General features: G+C 35.6%; 1 protein-coding gene across 1 annotated transcript; it reads right to left on the reverse strand.

The window, feature by feature from the left end:
• Positions 1-5,660: 5,660 nt before the first annotated feature.
• LOC132175716 (DUF740 family protein) lies at positions 5,661-6,676 on the reverse strand. The gene has a single exon (XM_059587738.2). It carries the CDS (start codon positions 6,551-6,553, stop codon positions 5,906-5,908), a length of 648 nt encoding a protein of 215 aa, XP_059443721.2. The 5' UTR covers positions 6,554-6,676; the 3' UTR covers positions 5,661-5,905.
• Between the last annotated feature and the right edge of the window lie 6,624 nt (positions 6,677-13,300).

A 13,300-nucleotide genomic window follows, 5' to 3' on the forward strand; every position in this document is an offset into this window, starting at 1 on the left:
GGTACTTGTAGGGGCCTGTTTGGCTGTATGCAAGTTGCAACAACAGGAAAAGTGATTCTGTCTTACTGTTCTCTAACTTTGTGGGTTGAATTACAGCCATAGACGTAGTCACCTCCTGTCACAACCCCAAGATTCTCCACTCACCCCTTCTTGCTGTTCTGAAACTTTGGGCCTCTCATGACATCCAATTATTATCAGATATATATGGAAATAGTTCTCCACATGTGAAATACGTAATGTTTATATATGAAAGTTATGTAGCAGAGAAAGATCGAGAATACGCTATCACTTTAAAAGATTAGTCTTATTTAATTAGGGTTGACAATTTTTAAAACAATTTGTGAGTTTTCACTTACAATAAGCGGATTAAGATACCTGACTCGTTTAATTAAACAAGTGAAGTTATGATTAATTTATATAGTTTTATACACATACGTCGACACGACAGATGAGTTATCTTTACACTTAATAAGGAACTAGTGTGTACATAAAACTTAACACGGTCCCATGAACAGACAGACCTAAGTGTTAGCGTTAGCACCATTTGTTGTATAGTTTTGTTTTGTGTTTTTTTTTTTTTCACCGTCTTGAAATATTAAAACATAGTGAACTCCAAAATTTCAACATGTGGGTTGATTTTTTAACGTAAAATGGTTTTTAAGGAAAAATGTTTTTAGTTGAACTATTTAAAAATAAATAAATAAATAATAATAATAATAATAATAATAAAATAAAAAAATCATTAAGGTTTCATTGTTTGGTAAAAATGATATCGAAAATGTTCTCAATTGTTTGGTTGGTACGAAAATGTTTGGCCACTGCAATGAAAACTAACTATAAACAATATACTCAGAACGTTTATCTTAAAATGCCAAATTAATATTGCCATGAACAATTCTATAAAAAATAAAAATAAGAAGAAAGAGGGGAGGGAAAGGGAAGGGAAGTTGCTGGGAGGCTACAAAGCAAGGGGACGAGACAATGGTGATTGGTGAGGACAGTCAAAAGTGGATGTCATCTCAAATCAAACTCTAGTGTTTGTCTTTACTTTTGTTTTTTGGATCAATCTTAATTACATACGACACCTCTTTTCCGGCAATGCCAATGCTGGTTTCCTACTAAAATTAATTATTAAAATTAACAATCATTTGGTGCTGCTCATTTCAATATTGAAATTAACCCCACTTGTTTCCCATGGTTTTGTTCTCACAAATGTTGAATGAGATTCAATATTCAAAGTGCCTATTCCACATCAAAGTTTTCTTTTAAAATTGGATTATAAAAAATTTGTCAATGGATCTCTATTAAACCGATATGTACCTTTTAGAGCATGTGAGATTCATATGCATTTTTAAAAAAAATTGTGAGAATTACATGTTTTAAGAATATATGTTAGTTTAATAACTGGATTAGTATAAGAATTTTCTCAAACTCAATTTAGAAGAAAGTTTTGTCCAATTACTAAAACCATTGATTAATTTATTATTCGGTGGAATGAAAACTTTTGTTTTATAAATAAGTAATTCATTGAAAAGCGTAGAGGGCTAGGTCATTCCACATAGAGTTAATGATGCAGAGAAAACATTAGTCACATTTGCGCTATCAATCCAAAAAAATTAATCAAATTGTAATTTGAGCTCTTTAAAATCACTTATAATCTCAGTCTCATCTAGTACAAATCCAATGTAAGGTTCTATGAGCTCCTTTATAATCCGCCAACTACTCTATATGAACTATATATCTTCTCAATATAAAACTGAGACGTACGTTGAAACACCATTGGGAGTACCAACTTCCTATAAAGTCAAGTGGTCCTTCATTCTCTCCCAAGAGAAGGGAAGGTTTACCTCAAAGGAGGATATAATTACCCTTTTATATAGCTTGCTTTGGGAGTTGATAAATATAGATTTACACAAAAATAAAGATAGATTATTCTCAGAAGCTTGATGCTAACCCTAGAGATCGAATAGCACTGAAAAGGGACTTCAGGAAACATCACACTATGTGGGTCAAAAGTGCATTCTTCTAAGCTGAAGGAATGCTTAAATATAATTAGGAAGAAGAAGATTTACCGTTGGTCTGCGTGTTTAAGAATCTGTGTTATGAATAATCAATGTCTATTATTATAATAATTAATAAATAGCTAAGAAGATTTATACGCCCACTTGGAGAGGATTAAAGTAAGGGTTAATGGACCATTCAAAGGCAGCTTAGAGAGGGCTTGAGGGCTTTCAAATAAGATGCTACTTGGAATAAATTAATCTTTTGAAGTTCAATTAGAAGAATCTTGTCAATGGGGATGAACATGTGCTAAGGTTCCATGGATTTGCATAGAAAACTGTTGCTGCTTTTGTCGATCCCATGGTCCCAATCTACTTAGAGATTCTCAATCTATATTAATTAAGCTTTGAAATTTGCGTCTAAGTATTAATTGTGATGAATGTAACGGATGCCCTAAGGGAAAAGGGCACTCCTGCCCTAATGGATAGGTAACAGAAAATGTAATGCCCCCCTCAAAGAGGCTACTAACTAACTCAATTTTAATTTATGCAGCGAAAATGATTATAAATAAGATCTCCAAAAGATCTAAGCAGCGAGAAAATTAAAACTTTATCTAATACGTTAATACAAATTGATCAAAGCTCTATTGCTCTTCTTTCTTTGTAAATTTATATTTACAAATGGAATGATTAGTCTACAACTCATTAAGCTCGTGCTAGCGTATAACTATGAACAATTTATCGTTTATCATACTTACACATAAATGGCTTTGTATATCCCCATAGCAAGATTATGCGTCCTGCATATTCCCTTTCGGCAAGGATTTGTCCGTATATTTTCTCTCTTCTACTATCCTATCAGCCTAATTTCCTTTACTTAGGGCTAATAACCGTTCGACTTTGCCACATAAGGTCAAACCCCAATTAATCTCATACACATATTACATTTACATAAATATCATAAATCATTTTGTGAAAATGTAATGCATCTATTAATATTAATATTATATTTAGTCCTACATTTAGTTTATATTTTTGAAATGGGGTATTACAGAAAACCTAAGTATAAGATTGAACGAGCAAGAAATAATATTAGTATAGTATTGTTAAATTATCACTTATCTCAATAAAAATGATAAATTTAATTGTTTAATTAATTTTTTAGCATTTTTCTCATGTGTAAGCTCAAATTCCTTATCAATAAGTGAGGCTTCAATATGTAGAATAAGGTTCAAACTCAAGACTTTTTGTTTTACTACTACCTTAATCATCACTCATCCCAAAAATCTAAATCAAATTAATAAATTCAATCTTTTAATTAATATTATATAACTGAAAATGTGCTAAATGCCCGATTCAATAGAAGGGATACAAAAGAATTTGGAGTTTTGAAAACAGTAACCAATTTGAGAGGAACCCACCCAGTTGAATAAGTAATACTATAGACCATCTTTTTATACTCTTAAAGTTGATGTGACTTTTAAAATTACCATTAAATTTTAGATGAATCATACTAATTAAATTTTAATCTAATGGTGATTTTGAAAGCCACATCAACTTTAGGAGCATAAAAAAAAAATTAAAAAAAAAAGAAAAAAAAAAGAAAAGAAAAGATGATTACTAGCATTACTGACATGTAAGGTAGTTGGATGGATAAAAAGAACTTTGCCTTTTTTTTTCTTTTTAATTGGTGTTTATTTAAAAAGCACAAAATTCTAAATAACGTACAAAGTTTTGTTTATTTGGAAGTAGGGAAAAAGAAAAAAAATTAAAAATTAAAAATGGTTCACGAATCTCAAATTATAAACCCTGGCTCATCATTGCCTTCATGCATCCATACCCTTTCGAGACATGGAATAAAACAAGTATCATCAGATGGTTCCAAAGATGTCTCCTTTGCTTTATCTACTAAATTATTATATCACTTCGCAAGCTTTAAGAAATAGATATGCTTAATCCTTTTTTTTAATTCACAATCACGTTGTAATAATAATAATAATAATAAAACCCATTTGGTGACATTGACCAGCATCCCCACATTCAAGCTAAAATCCAATCCATGTTCGTTAACACTAAAATCCAATCTAGGTTTGTTAATGACTTTGTTTTCTGCTATTAAGATAAAGACATTACCCAAAAAAAAATATATATATCAAACACTCCTCAAAATATGAAACAGTTTTTACATTTATATCATATTAAACCAAATTTTTTTTTTTTTTTTTTAAATAAAAACATATTAATAACACATACCCAGACAAAATCGTTCAGTACCCCATACCTAAGTTATCAAAAAAGCAACATTTTGATATTCTAATGGTAAAATTATCGATCACAGTTATGATTGTTAGATTTTCTAATGAGTATTTTGCCTGTCATCAGTGAAGGCCACGTTGTTCTAGCATTTCAAGATTGGAATGTTGTTTTTTTTTTTTTTTTTTTTTTTTTTTTTGGTTATTTGCTATATTTGTAATGCATTTTATTGTGCACAATTTGTAGTTAGATGTGCCGCTTCCAATCCCATGTTTGGAAGCGTTCCCGACTGCTTTCCTATTCTACATTTCTTTCGGATAAAAAATGAGAAAGACCCTCCTATTGTACCATTTTCCTTTTTTGAATTTTTTTTTTTTTAAAAAAAAAAACATTTCTACTTTTGCTATTCTTTCTTTTTTAATGTACACTCTTAATAGACTTTCTAAATTAATAAAGAAAAAAAAAAAAGTTATACTTATCTAAATATAAGGAATCATTGTAGCATTACCTTGCTTCCCAAGATTCTGGAAAGAATTTGTTGGAGTGATTTTGGGTCTTATTAGCTAAGATACAAAGAATTTAATGTTTTAAACAATATGTTGGTCATGGTCTCAGTTCATCTGCTAGTTCAAATTTAAGCTAAAGATCAATTTGTGAAAGCTTTTTGTTTATGGAAACTTAATTGAATCAAATCTCAATCTCTTCTACCATACTTCAAGAAACCTCATCCAAGTGTTTTTGGTTTCCATTTCTGCATAATTTCTTCATTTTAAACATGAATAATGTTACTCTTCACAGTAAATTTTCACAGATGTGACGTCTTTTAAGTAACTAATACTTTTTTTTTTTTGACGTGTTTTAAGTAACCAATCAAAATGATGTAACTGTTAAGGTTTATGTTTTCTATTCTCAATATAATAGATTGGCAAACAATTCAAAACACAAAACATTTCTTAAATGCAAAAACAAAACAATTTTTTATCTGTATGTCAAATCAAAACACTTTTCAAACCAAAAACAAAAAACACCATCCAAAACACGTTATCAAACATACCTTTAGAGATCAGACATTTAAAAAAAGCATTGTGTTCTTTTGGCACTTATTCAGGTAGCTACTTTTATGCAAAAACTCTCCAAAGTACATTCATATCCACATGCAAGTGGGACCAAAATTCATATCATTTATAAATTGAATGCATTATGAGGAAGTTAACACTAAAAGATTCTTTTAACTAACACCACAACCTAATCAATCATACACTCAATGACTCAAACTAGTTGGCATCACCACAAATCCAATATTTGGAAGATCCTCCCCCAAACACACCACAATCTCATATTTAAACAAAATAAAAATAAAAATAAAAAAATGAAAAATTACCATAATTGTCAAATTGCATATTAGAATTACATAAACCCAAATTTCCATTAATCTTGTTACTATAACTACAAAATCAAATCATTGCAACTCAAAGATGTGCCATTACAATTCCTTCCCAAACCCACAAAAATAAGAAAGAGTCAAGAAAAGAAAAAAAAAACATTAGTCTAACTTTCTTTTTTGATGTTAATTAATAAAGATTAGAATATGCTGAAATATTATTTTAATATTATTCATTAATTTTTTATTTCTACAAAGAAAAAAAAAAAATTCAACCTCTGTACAAAGGAGACCGTTCCTGAACCACCTTCGCAATCTTTGACTGTCGGAGAGCCTTTATCGGACTCGCGAAATACCAACTTCTTCCCTTTGCTCTTTTATCTCCGATGCCGGAACCGGAATCTGACGTCACCGAAACGGCGACGGATCTTGACCTCAGCATCATCGCCCTCCTCGCTCTCACGTCCTCGTCCTCTTCTTCGCTCGTCTCAACCTTCTTGCTCTTGTGCGACCTGAACACCGCCCAAAACGGAGTCGATTTGCCCTTGCTCGGAGCCAGCGACGGCAACGGTTCTTTCAGTTCGTTTTCGGTGCCAACAAACCGTGACCGGGACCGGAGGAAAGGAATCGCGAGCGATCTGGACCTCCGGAACGCTGGTTCGCTTTCGATCAGATTGGAGACTCTCCCGACGGCTCCGACGCCGTCGGACGAAAAGCGAGAGAAGGAGGACGAGGAGGAGGACGAAGACGACGTAGTCACAGCGTTTGCGCAGCACGCGCAGGGCCGAGCGTTGGCGCACTCGGGGCAGAGCGCGGAGAGCCGGTCCCGAAGACAAACTGGACATATCCCGCTCCGGCGGCGCTTGGAGGGGTGTTTAAGACATTTCCAGACCTCATCTTCGTCCACATAACACGCCATTTCGATTAACGAACCGTAAAATCTGAAGGATTTTTTCTCTGATTTTCTGGGGGTGTCTGTTTTGTTTCTCTCCCGTCTCTGTGGCTTCCCTTTGGGTGAGGTTTTTAAAAGGGGGAGGGGTTTGATTGGTGGGAGACAGGTTAACCATGGTTAAATATCAACCAGGGTAGCTCGTGTAGCAGACCTTGGTGGACTGAAACGCGGCGTTTTTTAGGTTCACACGTGTGTGAAACACGTCGAACACACCTCACATCGGGAAGTGGACGAGTCGGAGGTTCAAGTAGTAGGGGGGTGGGGGAGGTGGGTCCCGGTCCAAAAAGATAGATTGATTAATTCTTAAAGTGGGATCCTCATTTGACGTTTTGATTTGAAGGTTTTGACGTTTGGATGGTATTTACCAATGCCCATGCCCCTTTTTTTTCAGTTCTGACCACATGATTCTAAAATCAATGTGTCAAAAGTATCCCATCATCCTCTCTCCCCGCCACATCTTTCCACCTTTGCATACAAAGAGGGAGGATAAGTCGGTAATTTTCAATTTAAAAATAATTTAATTTTTCAAATTATTATTAAGGTTGTAATTAATTATTAGTAAATTTTGATAATATAGTAATTTAATTGCTTCATTTCAGAGTAACATAAGAATAACTTATAGCTAGCATTACTCCATAAAAGAGCTATTTAGGTGAGTCCTATGGAAAAGGATGGAAAAAAATACTATAATTTCAGAAAAAAAATAATAGTAATGGTTGGATATAATTTCTAAGGGTAATATTTAAATTTAAAATTTTAAAGTATTTTTTTTTTCAAACCTTATGGTTATTTTATAATAAATATATTATCATATTAACATTTATTATAGTATAATTTACTATATTTATTTCCTTCAAAAAAAAAAATATTTACTACATTTATCAAGAGATATGCTACACAATATGCTAGGGTCCTTTGATCTTCCTATTTTACAAAATCATTATAGGATTTGTGGGACTCATGTGGGGACGAGAGATCCAAGTGAGTCCCAGATATTTAATAATAATTTTGCAAAATAGAATGATAAAACAAGAATGCATCATACAAACAATCATTTCTTATTTATTAGATTTATTATCTTATGATAAAAACTAAAAGCTAATTAGGGAGTAGGAACTACAGTAGAAATTAGGGAGGCATCCGAGCAAAAGCATCGGTCCCCCTCGTACTCTAAAGTTATAATGAGACAAATTAATTAAGTTTCCCAAATCTAACCGCTGCTTTGGAATTTCTTCTTTTTGACTTTATATGCTGTAAGAGTTGTTGACTTTTATAAAAAAGAATTAATTATAAAGTCCAAACAAGTGTTAAGTTATTTGTGGGAACGGTCAAAAAGGTCGGGAAGAAAAATCAAAAAAATAAAACAGCAGTCGATAATCCACTTCAAAATTCCTCAGCACCCTAACTAGAAAGGCACCAAAGCTGCTTTGACCTTCACTTGCTTAATAAAAACTATTCCAATTGGTCATGTGTGTCGAGTTACACAAATTTGACAAAGTCCTAACCCCATTTTGTCCTCCACATTTAAGTAGCCAAGGGTAAAGAAATTTTCTCGAATTTGGTATAATGGGTAAAAACAAAAAACTGAGTTGAAGAAATATTTTTCAATTTTGTATTAAAAACACATGTGAAAAATGAAAATTATATACTCTAAAAACATACGTCAGTTTAATAAATTAAGTTAATGAATTTTTTTTTTTTAACTCAGTTTGGAAGAAAACTATGTTCCAAACAAGCACCTGCTATTGGTCCTCTCTCGTCCAACTCTTGCAAATCCACCATTGGAGGATATATGTGAAAAATGAGAATCCCATGCTTTAAAAGCATACGTTAGTTTAGTAAATTAAGTTAAAGAATTTTTTTTCTAACTCAGTTCGAAAGAAAATTATGTCCAAACAAAGACATACTATTGGTCCTCCCCATTGGTTATCTTCAGTCCAATTCTTTCAAATCCACTATTAGATTTGTGGGACTCAGAGCGAGTCCCATAAATTCGACGATAGATTTGCAAGAGTCGGACGGGATGAGAACCAAATGAGAGAAAAAGAATCATTTCCGGTTCAAATATGATTATATTGTCATTTAAAAGGAAATAGAAAATATTCAACCAATAAGAATAAAGGATTTCTCTAGTTGACCAAGATTTTAGGAAAAATCCACTTTACCCCCCCTGAAGTTTCAAGGGTTTTTTAATTTAAACCCCAAAGTTTAAAAATTGGCAATGTACCCCCCTAATATTTCAAAAATTTTCAATTTAAACCTTCTGTTACTAATTTCTGTTAAGTTGGACGGAAATCTATGAAATTACATAATTACTCACGCTTTTTTTAAAAAATTTCCGTCCAATTTAACGGAAATTAGGAACGGAAGGTTTAAATTGAAATTTTTTGAAACATTAGGAGGGTACATTGCCAATTTTTAAACTTTGAGGTTCAAATTGAAAAACCCCTGAAACTTAGGAGGGTAAAATGGATTTTCCCCCAAGATTTTTGTACAAAAAAAAAACACATTAAGTAGGACCTCTTACAGTCAATCTCTTGTAACTTCTAATAATGTGTGTTTTTGGTAACTTTTAATTGTGGAACAGAGAAATATATGTCAACTTGCTAATTAACTTTGATTTGATTTGACTCCGGGTGGATCGGATTAGTTAATGATTAGCACATAAGAGTGATTAAAACGGAAAATTACTAGTAGTGCATAAATTATGTGTAAAAAGTTCAATTTTGGACCAAAACTATCGCTTGTGCCAAATTAGCCCCTAACGTTTTTGAAAATGGCTCCATGGCACCCTTCACCTTCACTTTGCCATCAAAGTTAATTCCTCCTCTGAAATCTTTGGTCTCGATATTATCAAGGATCAAAGTTAACCAAAGGCCCAAATAACTGTTTTTATGAAGTAATTTAACGAAAATTACTCGATATCTAAGTAGGAAATAGGTACAAAGATGACACTAAAATGTACTCAAAACTTTAATGAAAATTGATAAAACTTTCCCGTTTCCTAAATTTAAGTTTTTCTGGATAATTGATAATTTTTTTTTTTTTTTTTTTTTTGGGATATGTCCACACAAGAGAAGGGAAATGGGGGATTCGAACTAGTGACCTCCACTTCATAAGGCGTAGTTCACAGCCGATTGAATTACTCATTGAAAACTGGATAATTGATAATTTTAACGTTAATGATTTGCAAATTTTGACACTTATTTTGATGATGGGGTGAACATTGTATAATAATCTCAAACTAGGATATTGATTACAAAAGTTTATAGTATAGATGCAATGTCTCCATAGTTTTTTTTTTTTTGAGGGAAATGATGGAACATTTCATTCAAATCGTGGAAAAATCAGGCCTAAGCCTTACAATATTAGAGCCATCTGCTCTAAAGAAACAATTTCTGAGATACAGCTAGGGACCTCTTCCAACCATACATGAGTGTCTGAATTCCTTATTGCCCATTTTGCCAGTCCGTGAGCCGCTGAATTTGCCTCTCGCTTGATGTGCCGTATGCTCCAATGGGTAAGGGATTCCAGAACGCATCTAATATCTGCAATGATCTGTCCATAACGAAGCCAGCTGTGGGTTTGGTTTCTGATTGCATTCACAACCATTAGTGAATCCCCTTCCAAAATGACCTCGTGGACTCCCACTTCCCTGCAAAACTCCACTGCTCTCAACGCGGCTACAGCTTCGGCAGCAACTGGTTCGTGGTGATGCTCAATAAGCTGACTGAGTGCTGCAATAATTTGGCCTCTCTCGTCTCTGATGATTACCCCTACTCCCATCCGCATTTCACCTTGATCTACCGCAACATCCCAGTTGCTCTTGTATAGCCCTGAGGAAGGTGCTTCCCATTTTTGTCTGTGTGGCAGAGTAGGCTCCAGAGTCTCCTCGCACTTCGCATTTGCCTTGCGATACAACTGGAGGTGCTCTACTGCTTGAGACGCTACTACACTGGGATGCGAAAAGGATTGCCCATGCACCACATCATTTCTTCTTTGCCAGATCTTCTTTGCAGTGATGCCAAATAACTCCATATCCTCTCTTGTTAGAATCTCCATCATGAGTTCCACTAGCTTACAAAAATCATCTCCTCCTGATGTACATTTTTGAAGCTTGCTGCCACTTACACACCAAACATCCTGGGCTGATGGACAACCCCATAAAATATGATGGGTAGTCTCTCTAGCCCTGCAACAGAAAATACATGTATCGTCCGCCAATACTCGCCTCTGTTTTAGATTGTCTTTCGTGGGGAGAATCTTGCTACACGCTCTCCATAAGAATACTTTTACTGATTGTGGGAGCTTTAAATTCCAGAGCATTTTCCAGACAGCACTGTTTCCTCCCCCCTTTGAGCATTCCCCTTTGTTTCTATCTTGTCTTTCCTTCTCGAGGTGATACGCACTCCTCACCGTGAATTCACCCGAGTTCGTTGCACGCCAAATAATTTTGTCTTCATGGTGATATCTACTCAGAGGGATATTGCAGATTACCTTCGCTTCATCCTCACCAAAACTTTGACATATAAGAGGCCTATTCCATTGTACAGGATTTTCTTCAATTAATTCGGCAACCTTTGCATTCTCTCCAAAGAGCAAACTGCATGTCTGTGGTGAATACATTATTGGTACTGGGATCCATCTGTCTTCACGGATCCTGACAGATCTCCCATTTCCAATACGCCAATATAGTCCCTCCTCAAGCAATTCCCTCCCTGCCAAAATGCTTCTCCAGGCAAATGAAGGCTTATTACCCAAATTTGCTGACATGAAAGATCCTGTAGGAAAATACTTCGCTTTAATAATCTTTGCAGCCAAACTGTCCGGGTATTGTATCAACCGCCACCCTTGTTTAGCTAATAAAGCCTTATTAAAACAAGTCAAATCCCGGAAGCCCAAACCTCCCACATTTTTTGCACGACCCATTCTCTCCCAACTCATCCAGTGTATCTTCTTATCATTTTCCTTGTGGCCCCACCAGAATTTCTGCATCAATCTATTGAGCTCCCTACACAATTCTGTCGGAAGTAAGAAAATCCCCATGCTATATGTTGGGATCGCTTGGGCCACCGCTTTGATGAGGACCTCTTTCCCGGCTTGAGATAGGAATTTAGTCTTCCAATCTGACAACCTCTTCCTTACCCTATCCGTTAAATTCTGGAATTCCCGGGATCTTGACTTGCCAACTAACGCCGGAAGTCCCAAGTAGGTGTCGAATCTCTGCGCCACTGGAACACCCACAACAGCCATAAGTCGATCTTTAGTTGCTTGATTAGTATTGCGGCTAAAAAAGATCGAAGTTTTGTCGTTGTTGAGCCTCTGTCCCGACGCTTCCTCATACACTCCCAACACCGATTTCAAACAATTCCATTCCTGCTCCGTAGCCTTACAAAAGAGAAGGCTGTCATCGGCAAAGAATAGATGATTTATTCTCATTCCTCTAAATGAAGTTGGAACCCCCTTCAAACGACCCATATTAGCTTCATGATATAGCATTACACTCAGGACCTCCGCACATATAATAAAGAGATAAGGAGAAAGCGGGTCTCCCTGTCTAATCCCCCTTGAGGGTTTTATGAGCCCAACAGGAGTGCCATTAACAAGCACTGAGTATGTTACAGAGGTAACACACTCCATTATAAGTTGAACCCATTTACTTGCAAACCCCATTTTCGTCATTACTTTTTCAAGAAATAGCCACTCAACCCGGTCGTAAGCTTTGCTCATGTCAAGCTTTGCCGCCATGTAACCCACCCTCCCATACATGCGAGTATGCATAGTATGTAGAGTTTCATATGCTGCAAAAATATTGTCAGAAATTAATCGGCCCGGGATAAAAGCCGATTGGTTACATGAAATAATCAACGGTAGAACCATTTTCAAGCGATTAGCCAACACTTTTGCAAGAATTTTATAAGCCACGTTACAAAGGCTAATGGGTCTAAAATCTGACACTCCCGAGGGATTTTTCTTTTTTGGTACAAGAGTAATGTGGGTAAAATTAATATCCGGGTCTATAATGCCCGTATTGAAAAAATGTCTTACCGCCCCAATTACCTCATCCCCTACCAGATTCCAATGCTCCTGGTAGAATGCCGCTGGAAAGCCATCGGGACCAGGCGATTTCATGGGCGCCATTTGGGATAATGCCTGACTTATTTCTTCTTTCGACACCTCGCCCAACAGTTGTCCATTCATGTCTGCCGTGACCATCTCGGGTAGCATATGAATACAGCCTTCAATCCCCCTCGGCCCAGAGGAGGTGAGAATGTCCGTGAAGTGCTGCACAAAAGCTGCCTCAATTCCTCCAGGAGTGTCCCGCACCACTCCTTCGCCATCCTTTATGGAAAAAATCATGTTTTTTTGTCGTCGTTGGGAAGCACAAGCATGGAAATATTTGGAGTTTTTGTCTCCGTGTATCAACCAGCACTCCTTGGCCCTCTGACGCCATTTAAGGTCCCTCTTCTCCATCATGGACTGGTTTTGCTCCTGGAGTTGTTCAATAATATCCAGCTTCCATATCCCATCTTCTGCTTGGAGCTCATTTATTTTTGCAAGGTTTTCCTGAATGTCCATTTCCGTTGGGTCTCGGTTTAGCTTTTTCCATCTGAGTAGGGATCCCCTGCTTTTCTCCAGTTTTCGGATAATTGGGTCCCAGCCTCGCACGCTTCTCTCCTTAATCCTCCATACTTGTTTGATAACATCGTTCAC

The sequence above is a fragment of the Corylus avellana genome, chromosome 3 (genome assembly GCF_965113065.1).
Source record: "Corylus avellana chromosome 3, dhCorAvel1.hap1.2, whole genome shotgun sequence".
Classification (NCBI taxonomy): Eukaryota; Viridiplantae; Streptophyta; class Magnoliopsida; order Fagales; family Betulaceae; genus Corylus; species Corylus avellana.

Coding starts and splice junctions, on each gene's coding strand:
- LOC132175716 (XM_059587738.2), bottom strand. CDS start 6,553: ATGGCGTGTTATGTGGACGAAGATGAGGTCTGGAAATGTCTTAAACAC.